Source organism: Oncorhynchus masou, chromosome 33, assembly GCF_036934945.1.
Source record: "Oncorhynchus masou masou isolate Uvic2021 chromosome 33, UVic_Omas_1.1, whole genome shotgun sequence".
NCBI lineage: Eukaryota > Metazoa > Chordata > Actinopteri > Salmoniformes > Salmonidae > Oncorhynchus > Oncorhynchus masou.
The window spans coordinates 23,841,370-23,867,977 of NC_088244.1; the positions used below are offsets into that span (position 1 = coordinate 23,841,370).

General features: G+C 41.8%; 1 protein-coding gene across 1 annotated transcript; it reads right to left on the bottom strand.

Moving 5' to 3' along the window:
- Positions 1 to 1,037: 1,037 nt before the first annotated feature.
- Positions 1,038 to 26,490, bottom strand: LOC135528069 (inosine-5'-monophosphate dehydrogenase 2-like). Its single transcript, XM_064956841.1, has 14 exons — positions 25,982 to 26,490; positions 23,556 to 23,604; positions 23,109 to 23,210; positions 18,761 to 18,835; positions 18,129 to 18,335; positions 17,879 to 17,966; positions 17,572 to 17,771; positions 17,384 to 17,474; positions 17,179 to 17,274; positions 14,591 to 14,734; positions 14,044 to 14,188; positions 4,070 to 4,213; positions 3,874 to 3,957; positions 1,038 to 3,604 (listed from the first exon to the last, which is right to left on the bottom strand). Exons 1-14 carry the CDS (start codon positions 26,125 to 26,127, stop codon positions 3,583 to 3,585), a joined length of 1,593 nt encoding a protein of 530 aa, XP_064812913.1. The 5' UTR covers positions 26,128 to 26,490; the 3' UTR covers positions 1,038 to 3,582.
- Between the last annotated feature and the right edge of the window lie 118 nt (positions 26,491 to 26,608).

Below are 26,608 nucleotides of genomic sequence, written 5' to 3' on the forward strand. Positions count from 1 at the left end.
CCACTCCCTCTCTCCAGCGATTGATGTCGCCAGTCTACTAACCACTGGCATTAAACCTCATTTTATTGGTCACATACGTGTTTAGCAGATGTTATTGTGGGTGTAGCGAAATGCTTGTGTTTCTAGCTCCAACTGTGCAGTAATATCTAAGAGTCAGGACATGTATGTTGAAATATCAAAACAAACTCTGAACCAATTATTTTAATTTGGGGACAGGTCAAAAAGCATTAAACATTTATGGCAATGTAACTAGCTAACTTGCTGTTGCTAGCTAATTTGTTCTGGGATATAAACATTGGGTTGTTATTGTACCTGAAATGCACAAGGTTCTCTACTCCAACAATTAATCCACAAATAAAACGGTCAACCGAGTTCGTTTCTAGTAATCTCTCCTCCTTCAGGCTTCTTCTTCGGACTTTATATGGCGGTTGGAAACCAACTTTAAAGTGCATTACCACAACCGACTGGAGTGTAGACCTCAGTTCATCTTTCAATCACCCACTTGAGTACATGCTCATAAAAACCAATGAGGAGAGGCAAGAGGCAGAACTTGCAGTGTGTCGAGCATCACAAATAGAACCAAGTTCTATTTTAGCTTCTGACTACGCAGACACTCACGAGCAGTGTGGGTGCAATGATTGAATAACGTGTGCATTTATTTTGCAGCGCACGCAACGCGTCTGGTCAGCATGTATCAATTAAGCACATCTGCTCCCCATCATTACACACACCTGGACTTCACCTTAATTACCTCCTTTTATTTAGCCCTCAGTAGCCTCAGTCATCAGCAGTAATGGTTTGTTTTCATGTTCAGTATAGATCCCCTGTTATGTTAATTTGCCTGTCATTATTGTTAATAAACTCAGCTTCTGCGTGACACTTATGTAAGTCTTGGTTACAATAGTTTATATTTTTCGGCCACATTATTTGAGAATACTTTATACACAATAAATATTAAAATTATAAATACGCATATTTGAACCCAAATATGTTTACAATATCTCTACACTTGATAAATTACCACAATAACAAAAAAAGCTTGTTGAAAATGTTTACTTTTTTTTGACTTATTCAAAGTCAGTTCATTTCAGAAGGACATGGGAGGCATCTGATTACACAAAAACACTACATCACAGTACTGACAGACAGACATGCTCTTTCTGGGAGAGCAGAGCATGTCTGTCTATGTCAGGGAAGACTGATGGTTAAGGTCATTTATGTTTGTGTTAGTGCTGAGCGATTAACCGTAATGTCGTTTTTTAATTTTTTAAAACCACTTGTTTTTTTTTTGTGAGAGCCCAATACACCGTTTCTATGGAAATAAATCAAATAATTCACGAGATAAATCAAGTCAAGAATAATGTGGAACGCTGTGCTGAAGGGTGTTGTAGTTTTCATTAAGCAAATATTCAACAGTTTAGTGCAGAAAATTGGTAATTAACTATAATGATCATAATCCATTGCGCCTGTTCTTTCTGGCTTGGACAGAGATGGATACACTTACGCCTGCTACGTTAGGTTAGATACGCATAGACTGGATGAAAAAGGAATGTACACAACATGAGTGGTGTCTATTCATGGATGCCAAGGGAAGCTAGGCTTCCCCCAAAAATGGAAAAATATAAAAATCTGTTTAATTTTCCTTAAATTCGCAAGAGGCTCTCTGTCTCTATAGCCCATCTATCGGATGCTGTCTGGTCAAAAAGCGTATGATATTGTTGACACCCGTAGCATTGAATGCAAGGGAAGCCAGCGAGTATTTTCCCTCACCAATATAAAATGTTAGCCAATCAGCATTAATCTAAACTGTGAATGGTCCTGGCGCACCAAAAAAAAAGGGTCAAGGGAAGCCAGTTTGGATTTGGCTTCACACCACATCAAGCCAAACGTCATTGGCAGAAAAAAACTTGAATTGTTGTGTTGTCCTCTGGTGGTTAGTCATTTAAAACAGCCATGGATAGCAATAAGGATTTGGACTTGTGATTTTACTTAATTCTCTGTACTGGCCAATTTTTAAAATCTAACTAGGCAAGTCAGTTAAAAACATTCTTATTTGATTATAAACGGTGATTCTGATCCAACCATGAATTAATTAATATATTGTGCCCCTGGCCTGATGTTAACTAGCTGGCTCATTGTTGCCCATGAAAGGAAGGTAGGAAGAATTTTAGCCATTTAGCCTTGGACAGCAAAAACTAAAAATATGTACTGTATATGACAGAATCATATACTGTTTCGGCAACATGAAAGAGAGGATGGCATTGGCGTTTCTATACAAGGCGAGTCCACGTTTTTCTACGTGCAAGCACGCCGCGCACACAGGGAAATCAGTACCATGGACAGCCACATCATATTTAGCTTATGTTGATTGGACAAAATAGTTTTTGGTATTGTTGAGTTGTCACTGTATTAGACGAAGCAGAGGTGATTTGATGATGTTGAAATGGTGCTGGAATAGTGGAGGCTCCTGTTTTCTTTGCGACTTGCGGTTGGGAACTCTGGTGTTCTAAATCAATAATTGTTTAGTAGTCCGAAAATATCGCTAACATTAACGTGCTTGATTATGCGGAAGGTCATGTAACTGTTTGTTATATGCAATATGCTTTGTGGACTCCACCGGACAGATGTTGCTCTCTGGTTTTGTGATGAAACAAAGGTGTGGTTGAATGTATTATGCCACTGTGTCTTCTATATATATCACGGTGTCAAGGCATGTGAACTAACAGGTTATAGGGCAAACAACGCAATTATCACAACATATAGGTTATAATTAGGATTTTCTTTCCCTGGCTGGCTTGGCTTCCCCAGTGATTTTACCCATATACCGCTACTGCACAACAACGAGAGAGAGACATTTGGGGAAAGTATGCCTCATCTACTTTGAATAACTAGTCAAATGATTACATCAGACAGCTCTGCAGCATGCTTCGTCTGGTTAGCTAAATAGGATGACTAAGTAATACATGATGACTTCAAGGAATGAAAAATAAAGTTATCAAATAACAAGTAAGTAATATACACAACTGAAATATTATTTCATAGTCATTTCCTGTTTTTCTTTTGATGTCAACCGAATGTGAAAGAGACCATGGAGTATTTTTAGTTTGGCAATTGAATGTTCACTATTTTTGGCTTTGGAATTTCCATTAAAAAGCTATAAATCATTTTAATGTCATTATTTCATAATGCATTTAATGTTTAAAAAAATAATCGAAACCGATTTTATTTTTTCATAATCGATCCAAAACTACCTTCAAAAAGAACTAATCGCCCAGCACTTGTGTGAGTGTGTAATAATTGTGGATGCTAATATTTTTCCTATTTCACACATGTACACGTGTGTATTAATACGCATGTGTAAATTAGAAACACATTTTTGCATATCCCAACTCCCTGAGATACACTAGGAGAGTGGGGTCATGGCCAGGATCTGCAATTATCAACGGCGACCCTGGAGCAATTAGTGTTAAGTGCCTTGCTCAAAGGCACAGACAGATTTGGGGTTGGCAAGTAGTTGTTTGTGCTTGCATGTGCGTATGCTTGAGGAACACAAGTCTGCAGCCCACTACTGTGTTCTCTTCCTTAGAACAGGCGCTTCTCATAACTGTGAGAGAGAGAGGTTTAACAGATTAATGCATCACATTACAAATTACCAACATGTTGCATCAGGCCGAGATCAGATACTGTAGAGACATATAGGCAGGTTGAAGTGAGATTAGTTTTGAAAGGGGAACCATTCTAAATCTAGGGGCTTGTATGTGGTACGTGGAACTGAGATGTTCAGAAGATAATATATTGTAATGTTAGCGCTCTGTGACAGCGCTGCACTATGGGCAAGCCAATACTGCCAAGCTAGAGCACATCAGTAAGTACCTGTGCAGGCTGTGGACTCCTCCCTCCATCTGGGCCGATGTTGTCCTCTTCTCAAACTTCAGATCCCCAGAATACATCATGGCTCTGCAGGGGGAAGACAAATAGTGTTACACAAAGCCCCGAGCTTACACACACAGCCTTCGAACAGATGGTGTTATCAAAGTAGGCTCACTCTGATTTACATTCAAATGTGTACCTGAGCTGGGTGAGGCTCTTGGATCCGATGTCTTGACAGGAGTGCTGGATCCCAGCCAGCAGGTAGGGAATAAACTTATGTATGGAGCCCTTGTCCTGGACTGCCCCCGACACACCCTGGGCCACCTTAGTCTTGTCACATTCACTGTAGAGAGGGAGGAGACAGGTAAACTACGGTGCCTTCAGAAAGTATTCATACCCCTTGACTTATTCCACATTTGTTGTGTTACAGCCTGAATTCAAAATATACCCAATAATGAAAGTGAAAAAAATGTGTATTGAAAATAAAATACAGAAATATCTCATTTACATAAGTATTCACAGCCCTGAGTCAATACTTTGAAGAAGCACCTTTGGCAACGATTACAACCATCAGTCTTTCTGGGTAAGTCTAAGAGCTTTCCACACCTGGATTGTGCAACATTTTCCCATTTTTCTTTTCAAACTTCTTCAAGCTCTGTTAAATTGGTTGTTAATCATTGCTAGACAACCATTTTCAGGTCTTGCCAAAGATTTTCAAGTAGATTTATGTAAAAACTAACTAGGCCACTCTGGAACATTGTCTTTTTGGTAACAACTCCAGTGTAGATTTGGCATTGCATTTTAGGTTATTGTCAAATCAAAGTTTGTCACGTGCGCCGAATACAACAGGTGTACAGTCGTGGCCAAAGGTTTTGAGAATGACACAAATATTAATTTTCAAAGAGTCTGCTGCCTCAGTTTGTATGATGGCAATTTGCATATATCCTAGAATATTATGAAGAGTGATCAGATGAATTGCAAAGTCCCTTTTTGCCATGCAAATTAACTGAATCCCCCCAAAACATTTCCACTGCATTTCAGCCAGCTGACATCATGTCAGTGATTCTCTAGTTATCACAGGTGTGAGTGCTGCTGTGCGTTTTGTTGCCAACCTTACTTTGATACCTGACAACTTTACGGTTTTCACTTTTTAAGTTACCGTTTATGTTTCTCCCCTCACTCAACTTTCTTTCATTCAACTTTTTCACTCCTGACATTTTATCTGGACATGATTCGTCAGGACTTCCAACAGCCGAAGCTAATTAGTAACATTAACATGATGCCTTCTAATTGCAGTCGCTGTACTCATAATATACAGGAGAACGATCGCCTTACGGCGAGGATAGCTGTGCTGCAAGCCCAGCTTCAGACGCAATCGTTAGGCAAAGGTAATTTCAGTGTAGGAAAGGATGAAACAGAGTCTGTGCCAGATAGTATGTACAGATAGTAACGTTAGTATAAATCCCTCGCACGGTCCCCGCAGTCGGACAACTTTCTCATGGCTTCTGGAGGGAAATGCTGTAGGAATGCTCAACTGGTGTCGCTCATTCAGCCGACAAACATTCAACCGGTTCTCTCATTAAGTAGCGAGTCAGAGGCCTAGCCTTCTCTGGTCTCTACCCCTCCTGTTACGGGGTCTGAGACGCCGAACCCTCCCACAATTAGCTCTGACAAATTGAAAACCCTAGACTCCATTACCAGCAGTATTAGACTTAAAACGAATCATCCAGCAATCATACACTGTTTACCAGGGGGCAGGGCTACTGACGTTAAGGCTAATCTGAAGATGGTGCTGGCTAAAGCTAAAACTGGCGAGTGTAGAGTATAGAGATATTGTTATCCACGTCGGCACCAACGATGTTAGGATGAAACAGTCAGAGGGCACCAAGCGCAATATAGCTTCAGCATGTAAATCCGCTAGAAAGACGTGTCGGCATCGAGTAATTGTCTCTGGCCACCTCCCATTTAGGGGGAGTGATGAGCTCTACAGCAGATACTCACAACTCAATCGCTGGTTGAAAACTGTTTTCTGCCCCTCCCAAAAGATACAATTTGTAGATAATTGGCCCTCTTTCTGGGACTAACCCACAAACAGGACCAAGCCTGGCCTGTTGAGGAGTGACGGACTCCATCCTAGCTGGAGGGGTGCTCTCATCTTATCTACGAACATAGACAGGGCTCTAACGCCCCTAGCTCCACAATGAAATAGGGTGCAGGCCAGGGAGCAGGCTGTCAGTCAGCCTGCCAGCTTATTGGAGTCTGCCACTAGCACAGTCAGTGTAGTCAGCTCAGCTATCCCCATTGAGACCGTGTCTGTGCCTCGACCTAGGTTGAGCAAAACTAAACATGGCGGCGCCTTAACAATCTCACTAGAATAAAGACCTCCTCCATTCCTACCATTATTGAAAGAGATCGTGATACATCACATCTCAAAATAGGGCTACTTAATGTTAGATCCCTTACTTCAAAGGCAGTTATAGTCAATGAACTAATCACTGATCATAATTTTAATGTGATTGGCCTGACTGAAACATGGCTTTAGCCTGATGAATTGACTGTGTTAAATGAGGCCTCACCTCCTGGTTACACTAGTGACCATATCCCCCGTGCATCCCGCAAAGGCGGAGGTGTTGCTATTATTTACGATAGCAAATTTCAATTTACAAAAAAAAAAAAAAAAGGTTTAGTCTTTGGAGCTTCTAGTCATGAAATCTATGCAGCCTGCACAATCACTTTTTATAGCTACTGTTTACAGGCCTCCTGGGCCATATACAGCGTTCCTCACTGAGTTCCCTGAATTCCTATCGGACCTTGTAGTCATAGCAGATAATATTCACATGGAAAACTCCACAGACCCACTCCAAAAGGCTTTCGGAGCCATCATCGACTCAGTGGGTTTTGTCCAACATGTCTCTGGACCTACTCACTGCCACAGTCATACTCTGGACCTAGTTCTGTCCCATGGAATAAATGCTGTGGATCTTAATGTTTTTCCTCATAACCCTGGACTATCGGACCACCATTTTATTACGTTTGCAATCACAACAAATAATCTGCTCAGACCCCAACCAAGGAGCATCAAACGTCGTGCTATAAATTCTCAGACAACCCAAAGATTCCTTCCAGACTCCCTCTGCCTACCCAAGGACGTCAGAGGGCAAAAATCCGTTAACCACCTAACTGAGGAACTCAATTTAATCTTGCGCAATACCCTAGATGCAGTTGCACCCCTAAAAACTAAACATTTGTCATAAGAATCGAGCTCCCTGGTATACAGAAAAAACCTGAGCTCTGAAGCAAGCTTCCAGAAAATTGGAACTGAAATGGCGCCACACCAAACTGGAAGTCTTCCGACTAGCGTTGAAAGACCAGGTATTATCGAAGAGCCCTCACTGCTGCTCGATCATCCTATTTTTCCAACTTAATTGAGGAAAATAAAAACCATCCAAAATGTATTTTTGATACTGTCGCAAAGCTAACTAAAAAGCAGCATTCCCCAAGAGAGGATCGCTTTTACTTCAGAAGTAATAAATTCATGAACCTCTTTGAGAAAAAGATCATGATCATTAGAAAGCAAATTACAGACTCTTCTTTAAATCTGCATATTCTTTCAAAGCTCATTTGTCCTGAGTCTGCACAACTCTGCCAGGACCTATGGTCAAGGGAGACACTCAAGTGTTTTAGTACTATCTCTTGACACAGTGATGAAAATAATCATGGCCTCTAAACCTTCAAGCTGCATACTGGACCCTATTCCAACTAAACTACTGAAAGAGCTGCTTCCTGTGCCTGGCCCTCCTATGTTGAACATAATAAACGGCTCTCTATCCACCGGATGTGTACCAAACTCACTGAAAGTGGCAATAATAAAGCCTCTCCTGAAAAAGCCAAACCTTCACCCAGAAAATATTTTAAAAAACTATCGGCCTATATCGAATCTTCCATTCCTCTCTAAAACTTTAGAAAAAGCTGCAACTCACTGCCTTCCTGAAGACAATGTATACAAAATGCTTCAGTCTGGTTTTAGACCCCATCATACCACTGAGATTGCACTTGTGAAGGTGGTAAATTACATTTTAATGGCCTCAGACAGGGGCTCTGCATCTGTCCTTGTGCTCCTAGACCTTAGTGCTGCTTTTGATACCATCGATCACCACATTCTTTTGGACAGATTAGAAACCTAAATTGGTCTACACAGACAAGTTCTGGCCTGGTTTAGATCTTATCTGTCCGAAAGATATCAGTTTGTCTCTGTGAATGGTTTGTCCTCCGAGAAATCAACTGTAAATTTCTGTGTTCCTCAAGGTTCCGTTTTAGGACCACTATTGTTTTCACTATATATTTTACCTCTTGGGGATGTCATTCGAAAACATAATGTTAACTTTCACTGCTATGGGGATGACACACAGCTGTACATTTCAATGAAACATGGTGAAGCCCCAAAATTGCCTTCGCTGGAAGCCTGTGTTTCAGACATAAGGAAGTGGATGGCTGCAAACTTTCTACTTTTAAACTCGGACAAAACAGAGATGCTTGTTCTAGGTCCCAAGAAACAAAGAGATCTTCTGTTGAATCTGACAATTAATCTTAATGGTTGTACAGTTGTCTCAAATAAAACTGAAGGACCTCGGCGTTACTCTGGACCATGATCTCTCTTTTGACGAACATATCAAGACTATTTCAAGGACAGATGTTTTCCATCTACGTAACATTGCAAAAATCTGAAACTTTCTGTCCAAAAATGATGCAGAAAAATTAATCCGTGCTTTTGTTACTTCTAGGTTAGACTACTGCAATGCTCTACTTTCCGGCTACCCGGATAAAGCACTAAATAAACTTCAGTTAGTGCTAAATACGGCTGATAGAATCCTGACAAGAACCCCAAAATTTGATCATATTACTCCACTGCTAGCCTCCCTACACTGGCTTCCTGTTAAGGCAAGGGCTGATTTCAAGGTTTTACTGCTAACCTACAAAGCATTACATGGGCTTGCTCCTACCCAATCGCTCTGATTTGGTCCTGCCGTACATACCTACACATACGCTACGGTCACAAGACGCAGGCCTCCTAATTGTCCCTAGAATTTCTAAGCAAACAGCTGGAGGCAGGGCTTTCTCCTATAGAGCTCTATTTTTATGGAATGGTCTGCCTACCCATGTGAGAGACGCAAACTCGGTCTCAACCTTTAAGTCTTTACTGAAGACTCATCTCTTCAGTAGGTCATATGATTGAGTGTAGTCTGGCCCAGGAGTGTGAAGGTGAACGGAAAGGCTCTGGAGCAACGAACCGCCCTTGCTGTCTCTGCCTGGCCGGTTCCCCTCTTTCCAATGGGATTTTCTGCATCTAACCCTATTACAGGGGCTGAGTCACTGGCTTACTAGTGCTCTTTCATGCCGTCCCTAGGAGGGGTGCATCACTTGAGTGGGTTGAGTCACTGATGTGATCTTCCAGTTTGGGTTGGCGCCCCCCTTTGGGTTGTGCTGTGGCAGAGATCTTTGTGGGCTAAACTCGGCCTGGTCTCAGGATGGTAAGTTGGTGGTTGAAGTTATCCCTCTCGTGGTGTGGGGGCTGTGCTATGGCAAAGTGGGTGGAGTTATCCTTCCTGTTTGGCCCTGTCCGGGGTATCATCGGATGGGGCCACAGTGTCTCCTGACCCCTCCTGTCTCAGCCTCCAGTATTTATGCTGCAGTAGTTTGTGTCGGGGGGCTAGGGTCAGTTTGTTATATCTGGAGTACTTCTCCTGTCTAATCCGGTGTCCTGTGTGAATTTAAGTATGCTCTCTCTAATTCTCTCTCTCTGAGGACCTGAGCCCTAGGACCATGCCTCATACTCTTAATGATCGGCTGTGAAAAGCCAACTGACATTTACTCCTGAGGTGCTGACTTGTTGCACCCTCGACAACTACTGTGATTATTATTATTTGACCATGCTGGTCATTTATGAACATTTGAACATCTTGGCCATGTTCTGTTATAATCTCCACCCGGCACAGCCAGAAGAGGACTGGCCACCCCTCATAGCCTGTTTCCTCTAGGTTTTGGCCTTTCTAGGGAGTTTTTCCTAGCCACCATGCTTCTACACCTGCATTGCTTGCTGTTTGGGGTTTTAGGCTGGGTTTCTGTACAGCACTTTGATATCAGCTGATGTAAGAAGGGCTATATAAATACATTTGATTTTGATTTGACGAGGACAAGGCTGGAGATCACTCTGTCATGCTGATTGTGTTCGAATAACAGACTAGAAGCTTCAAAAGGAGGGTGGTGCTTGGAATCATTGTTCTTCCTCTGTCAATCATGGTTACCTGCAAGGAAACACATGCCGTCATCATTGCTTTGCACAAAAAGAGCTTCACAGGCAAGGATATTGCTGCCAGTAAGATTGCACTTAGATCAACCATTTATTGGATCATCAAGAACTTCGAGAGCGGTTTAATTGTTGTGAAGGCGGCTTCAGGGCGCCAAAGAAAGTCCAGCAAGCGCCAGGACCGTCTCCTAAAGTTGATTCAGCTGTGGGATCGGGGCACCACCAGTACAGAGCTTGCTCAGGAATGGAAGCAGGCAGGTGTGAGCGCATCTGCACGCACAGTGAGGCGAAGACGTTTGGAGGATGGCCTGGTGTCAAGAAGCCACTTCTGTCCAGGAAAAACATCAGGGACAGACTGATATTCTGCAAAAGGTACAGGGATTGGACTGCTGAGGACTGGGCTAAAGTAATTTCCTCTGATGAATCCCCTTTCCGATTGTTTGGGGCATCCGGAGAAGACACGGTGAGCGCTACCGTCAGTCCTGTGTCATGCCAACAGTAAAGCATCCTGAGACCATTCATGTGTGGGGTTGCTTCGCAGCCAAGGGGGTCGGCTCACTCACACTTTTTCCTAAGAACACAGCCATGAATAAAGAATGGTACCAACATATCCTCCAAGAGCAACTTCTCCAAACCATCCAGGAACAGTTTGGTGACAAACAAAGCCCTTTCCAGCATGATGGAGCACCTTGCCAGAAGGCAAAAGTGATAACTAAGTGGCTCGGGGAATAAAACAATATTTGATCCCAAAACAATATTTTGGTTCCATGGGCAGGAAACTCCCCAGACCTTAATCCCATTGAGAACTTGTGGTCAATCCTCAAGAGGCGGGTGGACAAACATAAACCCACAAATTATGCAAGAATGGGCTGCCATGTGGCCCAGAAGTTAATTGACAGCATGCCAGGGCGGATTACAGGGGTCTTGAAAAAAAAAAAGGGTCAACACTGCAAATATTGACTCTTTGCATCAACTTCATGTAATTGTCAATAAAATCCTTTGACACTTATTAAATGCTTGTAATTATACTTCAGTATTCCAGTAACATCTGACAAAAAATATCTAAAGACACTGAAGCAGCAAACTTTGAAAATTTATATTTGTGTAATTCTCAACTTTTGGCCACGACTGTAGACCTTACAGTGAAATGTTACTTACAATCCATAACCAACAGTGCAATTTTTACGTAAGAAAAAAATAGGTATTAGGTCAAGAAATACAAAATAAAAACAGTAAAATGACAGTGAAAATAACAGTAGCGATGCTATATACAGGTGGTACCGGTACAGAGTCCATGTGCGGGGGCGCCGGTTAGTAGGGCTAATTGAGGTAATATGTACATGTAGGTATAGTTAAAGTGATTATGCATAGATAAGATAATAAACAGAGAGAAGCAGCATAAAAGAGGTTTGAACAGACTACGACGACACACACTGCAAATAGTCTAGGTAGCCATCTAATTACCTGTTCGGGACTCTTTTGGCTTGGGGGTAGAAGCCTTTTGGTCCTAAACTTGGCGCTCCGGTACCGCTTGCCATGCGGTAGCAGAGAGAACAGTCTATGACTGGGGTGGCTGGGGTCTTTGACTGCCTGGTGTAGAGGTCCTGGATGGCTGGAAGCTTTGCCCCAGTGATGTACTGGGCCGTACGCACTACCCTCTGTAGTGCCTTGCGGTCGGAGGTCGAGCAGTTGCAGCTGTAGAACCTTTTGAGGATCTCAGGACCCATGCCAAATCTTTTCAGTCTCCTGAGGGGGAATATGTTTTGTCGTGCCCTCTTCACGACTGTCTTGGTGTGTTTGGACCATGATAGTTTGTTGGTGATGTGGACAACAAGAAACTTGAAGCTACTCCACTACAGCCCCGTCGATGAGAATGAGGGCGTGCTTGGTTGTCCTTTTTATGTAGTCCACAATCATCTATGTCTTAAAGGAGAAATCTCATTTGCATCTCCTTTGTCCTGCTGAAATGTGAATTAATCTCCCAGGTGTCTGTTGGAAAGCAGACTGAACCAGGTATTTCTCTAGGATTTTGCCTGTGCTTAGCTCCATTCCGTTTATTTTTTTAGCCCAAAAATTGCCCCAGTCCTTAACGATTACAAGCATACCCATGACATGATGCAGACACCACTATGCTTGAAAATATGGAGTGTGGCACTCAGTGATGTATTGGATTTGCCACAAACATAACTTTCTATTCAGGACAAAAAGGTAATTGATTTGCCACATTTTTTTGCAGTATTACTTTAGTGCCTTGTTGCAAACAGGAAGCATGTTTTGGAATATGTTTTATTATATACAGGCTTCTTTTCACTCTGTCAGTTAAGTTAGTATTGTGGAATAACTACAATGTTGTTGATCCGTCCTCAGTTTTCTCCCATCACAGCCATTAAACTCTAACTGTTAAAAGTATTTATTGGCCTCATGGTGAAATCCCTGGAGAGGTTCCTCTCCGGTAACTGAGTTAGGAAGGACACCTTTATCTTTGTAGTGACTGGGTGTATTGATACACCATCCAAAGTGTAATTAATAACTTCACCATGATCAAAGGGATATTCAATGTCTGCTTTTATTTTTAGCTACCAATAGGTGCCCTTCTTTGCGAGGTGTTGGAAAACTTCCCTGGTCTTTGTGGTTGAATCTGTGTTTCAAATTCACTGCTTGACTGAGGGACCTTCCAGATAATTGTATGTGTGGGGTACAGAGATGAGGTAGTCATTAAAAAAATCATGTTAAACACTATCATTGCAGTGAGTCCATGCAAATGATTATGTGACTTGTTAAGCACATTTTTACTCCTGAACTTACTTAGGATTGCCATAAGAGTTTGAATACGTATTGACTCAAGACGTTTCAGCTTAAAAAAAATATTAAATGACATTATAGGGTTATTGTGTGTAGGCCAGTGACCAAAAAACCTCAATTGAATCTTTTTTAAATTCAGGCTGTACCACAACAAAATGTGGAAAAAGTCAAGGGGTGTGAACACTTTCTGAAAGGCACTGTATATATTTTGTTTGTCTTGCTTCAAAGCCAGTTACCCCTGTGTCGTATTCATTGATTATTGCACACTGTAGCAAAACGTTTTGCAACGGGAAACAAAAACAAGCGTTCAGGTAGTGTCTTTTATTTCACTTTGTGCCTAATGAATACAACCCTGGAGACAATAAATGTATATTATTAGTATCAGGTGTTGGAACCGGTTCAGGGAACAGAACTGAAAACTGTAAAATAACAAACATTTTTTGAGGAACAGAAGCAAGAACGAAAAGTGATCTATACTGTTCCGGAACTGAACCGTTATTTTAAAAGCATGGGAACCCTTATTTTATGTTCTGGGCATTTTTCCCCATTCCCACAACAACAACAAAAAACGCAACAAAGAGCCTATGCAAAACCCTCACTTTGTCACTCAAATTCCAGTGTCGGCCTGCCTGCCAGCTGAACATCTTTGCTAGTGTGTGTGTGCAGGCTACCTGCCCGTCCTCCTCCCTCAGAAGCATAGTCTATAGTAGATATTGACGTCACAAGCTAGTTTTGGTCGAGCTCGCAAACTCTAGGCGGCATTATGCGTAATGTAATGGGACTGAGAGTCATGGTCAAGAGCTAGCTCTGGTCCAACGTTAGTTAAGCCAACTCTCTGAAGTTCAAAGACATTCAAAGTTCCTTCATAGATTCCGCTCCTCCGTAGGTATAATTCTGTGGGCCTAATTCAGCATGTCATAACAACCCAGAGCTTCATAAACAGGTACTTTTTTTTGGTTCGAACAGGTTCAGAACTATATTTTGCTGGTCGGAATGAACAAATGATGGTTCTGTTCAGAATGAAACGATTGGTAAATTATTATATTAGTATTACTGCGCCTCAGTACCTGAAGTATCTGGTCTGGGAGCCCAGGTTCTTGTCCATGGCATCCAGTGAGCCCATGCCTCTGTACTTCTTCAGCCTAATACCTTCAGAGAAGAAGTATTCACCTGGAGCCTCACTGGTGGCAGCCAGGAGAGAGCCCATCATCACTGGAGAGACCGAGGGGAGATAACCGTTAGATAATGTGAGTGTTAGCACTTCATCCACTACTAATGGAATGTGTGTATGCTTGTGGTGTGTCTTTTGTAAAAGCCTTTCTCTGAGTGTGTACTTTAAACCCCTCAACTCACCTCTGGCCCTTGAAGCCAATGCCACTTCTTGTTTTCATTGTTCCCCTTTAAATCAGGGACTGATTTAGACGTGGGGACACCAGGCAGGTGCAAATAATTATCAGGTAGAACAGAAAACCAGCAAGCTCCGACCTCGTAAGGTAAGAGTTGAATACCAGGTCTAATCAGTCCCTGATTAAAGGGGAACAATGAAAACAAGCAGTGGAATTGGCTTCAAGAGAGTTTGAGTGTGTATGGATATTTAATTTAAGCCTGACTCACCCGTAGATGCACCCAGTGCCAGGGCTTTGGCAATGTGCCCCACGGTCTGGATGCCCCCATCGGCAACAACTGGCACCCCGAATCGACGGGCGTACTCCGACACCTTGTACACGGCGGTGGCCTGGGGACGCCCGCATGCCAACACTGAGAAAACAGGGGAAGGAGGACAAAGAACACAAGTTGAATATCCAGCCAAGCCTGCACATGTAGACCAGGATTTTCCAAACTCAGTACTGGGGCCCACGGTTTGGTTTTTGCCCTATCACTACACAGCTGATTAAAATCAAAGCTTAATGAGATGGTAATTTGAATCAGCTGTGTAGTGCTAGGGCATGAAACCAAAACATGCACCCAGGGGGCCCCAGGACCAAGTCTGGGAGCCCCTGCTGTAGGCCACCTATCAGAGACATCGACTAGTGATTCTCACACACAGCAGATAGTCCGTCCTGGAATGTATTTGATGTAATTTCCTGGTTTATGAAGTCAGCATTAATTCATATTTGTGTTGATTTGCTGTAGATTAAACATGGTTTTGGCTTGCTGAAGTGGACTATATTTTAATGAATGTATTTTATCAAGTGTTTACCTGATAAATCAAATCATTATCAAACTGATGGTGGGGCATGACAGGATTTCCAATTTGCAAACATAGACCAACCGCACACTATATTACATTATACAAAGTTGATGTTTATTTGGGAAAATAATTCATAAAATGGAGAAAAGAAATCGAGTAAGTCTTAGGTGTTTTGAGTGGAGTTTGTTTCGTATGCAGGCTTTGTCCAACACTACATTTGAGAAGTAGATTGCTATAATTTCCTCCTAAACGTGTTGTGTAACAGTTTCAATGAATCCTGTTGTGAGCAATCAGTTTCAGAGAAATGTTTGATGAACTAAAATGAGTTAATTAGAATGTCAGAAGCCAACATCAAAGAAGTCGATAAAGTGGAAAATATTATTTTAGATTCATGTCCACTTCTTTTTCTGTGATTATGATGCATAAGCTTTGGAACAGCCTAACTGTTACAGGTATTTAACATATGAAATAATTACCTAAAAAAAATACTCAATATCCAGACTTGCACAACCAGAAAGTTTTTGCAGTCGTGCATATTTTTCCTCTCTTAAAATAATGATAATACTATGATCGAACACATTGTAAATCATATGTTAAGTCAATGACATATGTAAATGAGGTGTTAGAAACAATGACATAAGTAAATTAATTAAATGCGTTACAACAGCCAGTTTAATTCAGTGCTAAGGGCTCCCTCCCAACCCCTATACCTGGTCATAGGTTGGTGTACAACCAACAGGGTAAATGCAGTTAAATACAACTCATGGGGGAAAAAGACTAGGTTTTTTTTTCTTAACAGTGACAACGACCTTTTACAGTAAATTGACAGATGCAGAATGATGAAAATATCTTTCATCTGTAGTAGGCCTACTGATATTGCTAAAGAAGTTCCAACTTGTTTCAGATGAGGGAAGGTGAATGGCCGAACTGACAGACACCATGACTGAGACTGTCCATTGCATACCTGTGCACTGCATTTAAGGATGCATCTCAAGTCCACTACTAAAACATACTTCATCATATGCATCCAAAACGTAGCGCATGTGTCGTAATGAGGGCATGTCGAGACAAGATATGTGTGATGTCACACACTATGATTGACAGATTAGTCAAGGACAAAAGGACAACCATCCAAAAACCCAAGGCCAGCTTGAATACTACTTGTACTGATGCAGAGCCGTTAGCAACCAATGCAGAGAGGCTGTGAAGGCGGGTGGGCAGGCACAGTGTGGTAGTAGAGCCAATGAGAGAGAGCCCTGCGTAGGGGGGTGGGGGACTTACTGCAGTATCCCGTAACAGTAGTTGGGGTTTTGGGGCTGTGGAGCTTTATACCAGGAGGAACACTGAGAGGCGCTAGAGACATACATTACAGGCAGTGTGAAACCAAGAGAGGAGAGGAGAAAAAGAGGAGAAGAGAGGAGAAAAGAGAGGAGAGGTCCACACATTGAAACAAAGGTGATGAGAAAGAGAGGGATACAGAGAGAAAGAAAGAAGCGATAGATAGAAAATAAGAAACCCAAAACAGATCATGAAAGATGGAGAGAATAGCATGATGGAGAGAGAAGGGGAGGATGAGACAGAAACATAAAAGAGGGTAGGAACGATGAACAAGAAGAAAGTTGTGCATGCTTTCTGAGGTACTGCCCCTTGAAAATCGATTGTTTGTCCGTTTTCAACGTTTTGCTCTGAAGTGGTTTGAGGATGTTGCATATGCTGCATTCATTCAGCAGGTGCTCTTATTCTGTTTAATTGCATGTATTAGAATGTAGCATGGCAGCACAATTTGATTCTGAAAAACCATTCAGCATTCTCTATAGCCAGTAGAGACACAGAGAGAAAAAAAAACTAGGACAAACACTTATGGATGGGACTCTTTGTACAGACTTCTACACTTGGCTAAGGGGCGATTTCAGTCGTTAGTGGGAAGGTGGTCAGATTGGAGACCCGATTGGGTTAGAGTTGTGGGTGGATGTAAGGGAGGGGAGCTAGGAAGGCCATTGGTGGGACTTACCTTCCTGTGTGATACAGATGGAGCCACTGCCCATGCCCACGCGCAGGCCGTCCACCCCGGCATCGATCAGGTTCTTGGCCTGGGCTACAGTTACCACTGAGACAAGCAGGGGGAGACAGACCAACAAGGGTGGTACATGCTGGAACCATTAAATGAGGGCAATTCTGAGAATGCAACATTTCTATGTGTGTGTCCCAACACTCACCATTGCCTCCAATGACCTGAAGCTGTGGGTATTTCCCTTTGATGTACTTAATCATGTCAATTTGGAAGATCGAGTTCCCTTGAGAGGAGTCCTTAAAGAACGAGAGCAACATTAAAGAACAAATTGAAGAAGAGAAAGTATCTATATGAGAAGAACAAAGAGACGGGGTAGGAAAACCAGTGACCCACCAGTACGACCACGTCTACTCCGCTCTGCACCAGCAGGTCCAGTCTGTACTTGTCATCGTTGTGCGTGCCGATGGCTGCCCCACACAGCAACTGTTTGCGGGAGTCTTTAGCGGCCAGGGGAAAGTCCCTGTTCTTCTTCAGATCTGTCCTGGCGATGATGGACACCAGGCAGCCCTCCTTGTTCACTATGGGCAGCTTACCTACACAGAGATGGACACCATTTAGAATGGGGAAATCTAATCACAAGGCACATAAATTGGACATGTATAGGACTGTCCTTCCCTTTTCTCAGGTCCCGCCTCCTCACCTTTCTTACTCCTCTGCAGAATCTCATTGGCCTCTTTCAGTGTCACTCCAGCTAGAGCAATGACAAGGTCCTCCAGCTTTGTCATCACCTGTAGCGGGGAAGGAAATGAGAAAACAAAGGAAGATGAGCATTTACCTTTGGACGGCAGTTAGAGTGGTAGGGAAGTAAACTAAATGCATATACACTGATTTCAAAATACTAACTCGAAAACCGAATAACATTCAACCATGATGTGTTAAGCCACACCCACCTCACTGAGAGGCAGGATGTGCTCCTCCTCCTTCAGGAAGTCAATGTCACGCGAGGAGATGATGCCAACGAGGTGGCCCCCCATGTGGCCGTTGTCTGTGATGGGGATGCCGCAGAAGCCGTGGCGTGCCTTGGCCTGGAACACGTCAGCCACACGGTCTGTAGGACTCATCACTACCGGGTCTGTGATGAAACCCTGCTCGTACCGCTGGGAGAGAGAGGGAAGGAGGCAGGCAGGAGAAGGAGGGAGATGAGGGGGAAAAGGGGGAGGGCAGGGTGGAGGAGGTGGAGAGAGAGGAATGAGGTAGCAGGAAGGATAATATAAATTGAGGGAAGAGGAAAAAAAGTGAACAGGGAGAGGAGCGAGAGGGTAAGGATATCTATTACACTCTGCAAACCTACAGGGTATTGAAAAAGCAAGCCAGACAGAGCATGAGAATATAAAGAAAAAGATTGCCTGGCGGGAACACTACAGTGAAACGGTAGCAACTAGGTTGGCAGGAAGATCAAACCGAGAGAGCAGACGATAGGATGAGTAACAGAGACAAACATACAGACACACACATGTAACAGAAAACAAAGATGAAAGGAGATGGGAGTGAAAGAGAGAGCGCTTGGCATAGGGGTCATTACCTTGACCTTGCGGACCTCGTTGGCCTGGAACTCTGGAGTGCAGTTGTGGTGGATGAAGCCTATTCCTCCTGTGAGCTGAAAGAAGGGACATCATATTTTTGTATGTGTGCACATGTGTAAGAATGTGTGTGAGAGAGCGTGAGAATGTGTGTCCTCAGACATTAACCCTAACTGAAGTTGCCTGTAAGGATTTAGCCAGAACAAACTGTTCCAAGACTCAAGGAAATTCTGGCCTTTGTTTTACGATGAAGATTGTGATGTTTCCTCTGACGTTTGCCTCTGGGTTCACAACTATCTTAGGTTACTATTTTAAGTGAAACAGATATGTGCAGCTGTTGTAGTCACTTCAAGTTACCCTGGGAGAAAGTATAGGTTGTTTTCCAATAGCTGATGATATTTACATCATTAGAGGTTTTATAGGGTTATGGCTTGTGGTCTCATGTGACGATGTGATTGGTCATTCACAACAAAGCGGTTTTTAATTCCTTTTTATAAAAAAAAAATTGGGGCTTAATATTGCGGAACGATTGTTGCTTGCATCAATGTAATTGTCTGCATCATTTCCAATCCCCCATATATTTTTGGGGTAAAAATATATATATATATCCATATACATCCATACAGAAGTCGAAATCTCAATTTTTAGTCAGTTAGGGTCACCACTTTATTTTAAGAATGTGAAATGTCAGAATAATAATAGAGAGATTTATTTCAGCTTTTATATCTTTCATCACATTCCCAGTGGGTCAGAAGTTTACATACGCTCGATTGGTATTTGGTAGCATTGCCATTAAAATTGTTTAACTTGGGTCAAACATTTTGGGTAGCCTGCCACAAGCTTCCCACAATAAGCTGGGTGAATTTTGGTCCATTCCCCCATGACAGAGCTGTTGTAACTGAGTCAGGTTTGTAGGCCTCCTTGCTCGCACTCACTTTTTCAGTTATGCCCACAAATTGTCTATAGGATTAAGGTCAGGGCTTTGTGATGGCCACTCCAATACCTTGACTTTGTCTTTAAGCCATTTTGCCACAGCTTTGTAAGTATGCTTTGGGTCATTGTCCATTTGGAAGACCTATTTGCGACCAAGCTTTAACTTCCTGACTGATGTCTTGAGATGTTGCTTCAATATATTCACCTAATTTTCTTCCTCATGATGCCATCTATTTTGTGAAGTGTACCAGTCCCTCCTGTAGCAAAGCACCCCCACAACATGATGCTGCCACCCCTGTGCTTCACGGTTGGGATGGTGTTCTTCGGCTTAAAAGCCTCCCCCCTTTTCCAAACACAACAATGGTCATTATGACCAAACAGTTCTATTTTTGTTTCATCAGACCAGAGGACATTAATTAATCCAAAAAGTATCTTTGTCCTCATGTGTAGTTGCGAACCGTAGTCTGGCTTTTTATAGTGGTTTTGGAGCAGTGGCATCTTCCTTGCTGGGCGGCCTTTCCGGTTATGTCGATATAAGACTCGTTTTACTGTGGATATAGATACTTTTGTACCGGTTTCCTCCAGCATCTTCACAAGGTCCTTTACTGTTGTTCTGTGATTGATTTGCACTTTTCGCACCAAAGTACGTTCATCTCTAGGAGACAGTACGCGTCTCCTTCCTAAGCGGTATGACAGCTGCATGGTCCCATGGTGTTTATACTTGCGTACTATTGTTTGTACAGATAAACTGTGATATGACTAAATAATTAATTCAGGGTGATTTTTCCACAAATAGACAGGCATTTTCCTTTCCGTGGAAGCAAGATCTTGTCTATTTTTTGCTAACTTTCTATAAAAAAATTGAGTGAGATAATTTCTTTATTTCGAGATTTGTATACCGAGTATGTCCACATCTCCGTCAGACCATTTTATTGGTAAACTACACGGTAATGTAAAAGTTGCATTTTTAGTGATCCAATATGTAATATCATAATTTGGATTTAGTCCAGAGAGGTTAGCAAAAGTATCTAGATCCGCTATGAGGCTGTGGAGGAATTCTAAATGTGGTTTAAAAAAACCATGAATCATCAGCGTACAATGACACCTTTGTTTTTAAGCCACAGATTTCCAATCCCTTAATATTATTGTTGGATCTTATTTTAACAGCTAACATTTCAATGGCAATAATACATAGATATGTAGAGTGGACAACCTTGTTTTACTCCTTAACAGTTTAAAACTAGATGTAGTCATTATTTACTACTTTACACCTAGGGTTACTATACATATTTTTAACCCATTTTATAAGAGATACTCCACAATCTAAATATTCCAGGCATTTAAATATAAACTCCAGTTGTACTTTATCAAAAGCCTTTTCAAAGTCAGCTAATGAAAACCAGGCCTGGTTTCCCCGATATTTCATAGGGTTCTATTGTTTCCAGTACTTGTCTTATATTATCCCCAATGTATCATCTATGTAAAAAAACCTATCTGACAATACCTTTTTAAATGCTATGCGCCAAGCATTTAGCTCGAATTTTTGCATCACAACACTGAAGTGAAAGAGGCCTCCAATTTTTTTGAATGGACTGGATCTTTATATATACCAATTGGATCCTGTTTCAGTAATAATGAAATCAGACCTTCTTGTTGCGTGTCCGATAATCTACAGTTTATATAATAGGAGTGGTTAAAACATGCTAATATTGGTCCTCTGAGTATATCAAAAAGAAGTTTGGTATACTTCCACTGGTATGCCATCCAGCCCTGGAGTTCCCAGACTTAAAGGCTTTAATTGCACCAAGAAGTTCATCCTCTGCAATTTGGCCTTCACCTGAGTCTTTCTGTACAGATGCTAATTTTACATTATTAATAGGAAAAACATGTACACAACTAGCTTTGGTTAGTGGAGATGGAGGAGTCAAACTAAAACATATTCTTAAAGTACTTTACTTCCTCTTTCAAAATATAATTATCTGAATCATGCTTGACTCCCATCATTTGAAACAAGTTTCAATACATGTTTTTGGTAGCATGTTAGGGATGAATCAGAATTAGTTAGGTAACATTCATAAATAAGATGTTTTATCAATATAATAATGCTTGTGAGATATGTCATTAGAATGTCTTCTTTTGGATAATACTGTTGGCAGTTTGCAGTTATTCCTTCTCTGCTAGGGCTTAGTCACTTGGGGCCCAGAGAGGGGAGGGGTCAGGCTTGTCTTCATATGGGAATGTGTCTGTAACTATTACATGTCCCCTCTGAGGTTGCCCTTATCTTGATCTAGTATATGACCTAGGAGGCTCACTGTCTTTTCTGATCTTGTCCAGGAGGGGGTGTATTTGAGATGGAAGTATCTAGAATTGACAATTGATATATGCCATTGGATGAGGTAATGTTTTGGTCCTAAGTGGTACCAAGAACGAGTTAAGAACTTTGTTTAGGAGACCAAACTGAACAATAATTTGTAGCTAATGATATCTAGCTATGGGATACTCCTCTTTCAAGTAAAAGGTTCTTTCTGTAATGTTCCTAAGAGCTGTTATTCGTCATGTGAGTTGAGATGGGTGTGTCTTGGCTATAAATGATACTAAGAACTGTTTTGTAAGCACTCTCAGAGAATTCATTTATAGACCCTGAATTGATCTGAGTCACAGGGCTATGTGAAGCTCATATAATTAAATATGGACTTTATGATATCACTGACTTGTGTGGGGTTTGCTCTCATGATTTGGTCATACAAGAAATTTCCACGACAAGCATTTCTATGTTGAAGATTAAAAAAGAATTTGGCACATTTTTCCCCACATTCCATCCAGTTCCCTTCATTTTTTATAATATATTACACTGGATCTTTCTTGAATAAGTTCCTCCATTTCTTTTTGTATTCTGTGCCTCTATGGTAGAGTTTTTTATTTCTATCTGTACTGTTAGTCCTTCAATTTACTTTTTTAAGATGGACTTTTATTATCTAAATTGCTTTTGTTTTACAGATGAGTACTGAATTGCAGGGCCTCTAAAAGGCACATTTAAAACTGTCCCACGCAATAAGGGGATCTGCTGTACCTATGTTATGTTGGAAAAAGCATGTTATAAATTATTCTGTCCTAGTTATAAACATTTTATCAGCTAGTAGGCTTTGATTAGATCTCCTATATCCTCAAGCAAGTGGAAATTCTGTAAGAGTAATATATATGCCAATTATGTGATGATCCTTCTTGAACTCCTTCTTGCCTCTTTGGTAGTTGCGTGACAACAAGTGCGAAGAAGATTCGCCTCACGTTTCAAGCTCTTAGTTTTTACGTAAGTTGACCCGATACGGCTGTTTACTTTGTGAATTGCAGAGTCTACTTTTAACTAAAATCTTCAATTACATTGCTATGCCAAAGTGTGTGTGTTTAAACCAGACTTACTGCCATGGCAATTGCCAGCGCTGACTCTGTGACTGTGTCCATAGGGGAGGATACAAAAGGCGTTTTCATGGTGATCTGTTTTGTCAGGGCTGAAGTCAAATCCTGCAGAGGAAACAAACCAGTTTCTACAAGTGAATACCTGTAACAAACACTTATTGTAGTAACAAACTACTTTTAGGGGGTATGCCTAATGAATAAGACTCTTCTACAAATCAAGGTTACAATGGGAAGTTCTTCCTTCCTAAATGAAATCCAGGGTTGTATTTACAGGCGCCAAACAGAAGAAAATGGATTGAAACAGGCAGGGACTACCTGAAAATTGTCCAATAAGAAATGCTTGTCTTTAGTTTATGTTGCAAATTGTTTTGCTAGTGTGCACTAATGAATTCGACCCTGGTCATGGAGGGACAGAACCCTATTGTCTTGAAGAACAAGGGTTCTACTCACCACCTGTTCCGATGTGAAGTCAATATACCCTGGAAGAATCAGGAAGTCACTGTGAGTGAGTGAAAGAGAAGGGGTGAGAGGAGAGCAAGGCCTCACGTTTGCATACAATCGATCAATGACATTCACACACATAATGTACTGCAAGGTGTTTCGAAATCACACAAGGGGAGGCCAAAGGTTAATTTCCATCTTCAGTCATATTCATACGCCATTTTATTTTCATTGACACAGTGGCCGTAAAAATTAAAAAAAACAACATTTTACCACTTGAGTGGTACTGCAAGCTCAGTATTTGATCATCTGAGATATCGGGAACTTCAAGTGGATAATTTTTCTGAGAAGTTGGGTGTATGATACGTGGTGTGCATGCATGTGATGAGCAGGCAACAGAGTCCTGTGTTATTACACATTAGTGTTGATGGTCAACACATTCCTAAAGGTCCTGAGAGGTTTCCAAGCGTACTGTGTGTCTTGTACTAACTAGTTGAGTTTTAAAGCATGCTGTTCCACTTGCATCTTCATTTTGGTGTATACTGGTACTATAAACACCGAAATAGTCAATGTGTGACCCATGTTTCTAGGAGATTAAGCCTATATTAAGCAAGGAATTAGCAGAATGAGATGTGGTGGTAACTTCACTGAAAGAGCAGACAAGAGATAAGGCACTGTAGCAGACAGTGGCTGACTGACTGCGAAATAGGCTACATTTCTATCTAACAACTACTTATTGTTTGTGGCATTCCAATACAACCAGACCTTTTTGCTAATATCTTGACATGATGGTGTCTCCAGGGTGTCATAATTACATTTTTGTCAAACATCGTCACACAAGGCATGTCATGCCTTCATGGAATTTCCAAATTCAACTGCTGGAAACAAAGCTAACGTATCTGACCACACAATAGTTATTGTCTTGTGTGTCAGACACTGAACGTAGACTGATTAATAAACAGAATGGAGTAACATGTCCCAGACACCCTCAATAAGAGTGATGCAATGCCTTGAATGCTTTCAAAATGGCACTGTCATAGGATGCCACCTTTCCAACAAGTCAGTTTGTCAAATTTCTGCCCTGTTAGAGATGCCCCGGTCAACTGCTATTGTAAAGTGGAAACGTCTAGGAGCAACAACGGCTCAGCCACAAAGTGGTAGACTACACAAGCTCACAGAACGGAACCGCTCAGTCCTGAAAAAAACATACATATACATACATATATATATATATACATATATATATATATATATAAATAAAAATCACCTGTCCTTGGTTGCAACACTCATTACCGAGTTCCAAATTACCTCGAAGCAACGTCAGCACAATAACTGTTTGTCGGGAGCAATGCCAAGCGTCGGCTGGAGTGGTGTAAAGCTCGCCGCCATTGGACTCTGGAGCAGTGGAAGCATATTATCTGGGGTGATGAATCACGCTTTACCATCTGGCAGTCCAATGGACAAATGTGGGTTTGACAGATGCCATGAGAACACTATATGGTACCAATGCATATTGCCAACTATAATGAGGAATAATGGTCTGGGGCTGTTTTTCATAGTTCAGACTAGGCCCCTTAGTTCGATGAAGGGAAATCTTAACGCTACAGAATACAATGACATTCTAGACTATTCTGTGCTTCCAACTTTGTGGCAAAAGGTTAGGGAAGGCCATTCCCTGTTTCAGTATGACAATGCCCCAAGCACAAAGCAAGGTCCATACAGAAATGGTTTGTCGAGATCGGTGTAGAAAAACTTGACTGGCCTGCAGAGCCCTGACCTCAACCCCATCGATCACTTTTGGGATGAATTGAAACGCCGACTGCGAGCCAGGCCTAATCGCCTAACATCAGTGCCCGACCTCACGAATGCTCGTCGCTGAATAGAAGCAAGTCCCCGCAACAATGTTCCAACATCTAGTAGAAAGCCTTCCCAGAAGAGTGGAGGCTGTTATATCAGGAAAAGGGGCCCAACTCCATATTATTTCCCATGATTTTGGAATGAGATGTTCAACAAGCAGGTGTCCACATACTTTTGGTAATGTAGTGTACTACAATAGAGGAACGTCCAAATCACGAATAACTGAATAGCCAGGCTTATCCAGAACCTAATCAAATACCCAGCTAGCTACTTCATTATGTTGGTAGATTTGCATCAGTCCCCAAAGTCAAATTGTTACGCAACTCGATTTTACTTGAAAGCACGAGTTGAGCCGGGAAACCTAAATCGGCAGACCCAGGTAGAAATAATTAATTTACTGCAATGACTCAAAGCCCCTGCATGAGCAAATAATAATGTAATGTGTTTAAGACTTAATATAGGGCTTGCTCTGGTTATTAGCCAACTACAAATAGCTGTCAGAGAAACTGGATTTAATCAAGGAGCCATGCGACCATAGACTGTTAAAAAAAATGCGACTGCCAAATCCCAATAATTACTTGTACGTAAGGCCGTCCCCGCAGTTGAAGAGTTGCTGCCCGCTCAGTCCATCATCGGGCACGTAACCAGTCTGTCCACTGATCAAGTAGTCAGCCATAATACACAATCTATTTAGTGTTTGATCAGTCACTTTGGTGCTAAACATACAACGACCCACGAGACCGAGAACTTTCTTCGTTTCACTCCTAGTTCCGATTGGCGATCTGTCAGTCAGCTGTGGCGTGGTGCGACCATGCGCGCTGTCCCCCGCGTGCCTTGTTAAAGTCAAGTCTGTAAAAATGACATGTAATGCATTCACAACAGTTGAAAATAAACCGAAATGCCCTTTTTATTCCTCGGCCTTTAATGTTATCAGGCTCCTGTCTGGCGGTAGCTCCGGTCGCACACGTGTTCGTGATGTGCAGTTTGCGAACGATTCGTTCTTTTTGAAAGACTATTTTTACTGACTCGAGTCATGATTCGTTTTTTTTCAGAGCGACTCGTTCATTTTATTCGTTCGTTTGACCTGCAGGCGGCAATAAATTCTACAGCAAGATTAATACGCGTTCCTCCGGTTTATTGGCTCCAAATACGTGCTTCGTGTATCATATGCGCAAGTGAAAATAGATCTAAACATATATGTAACA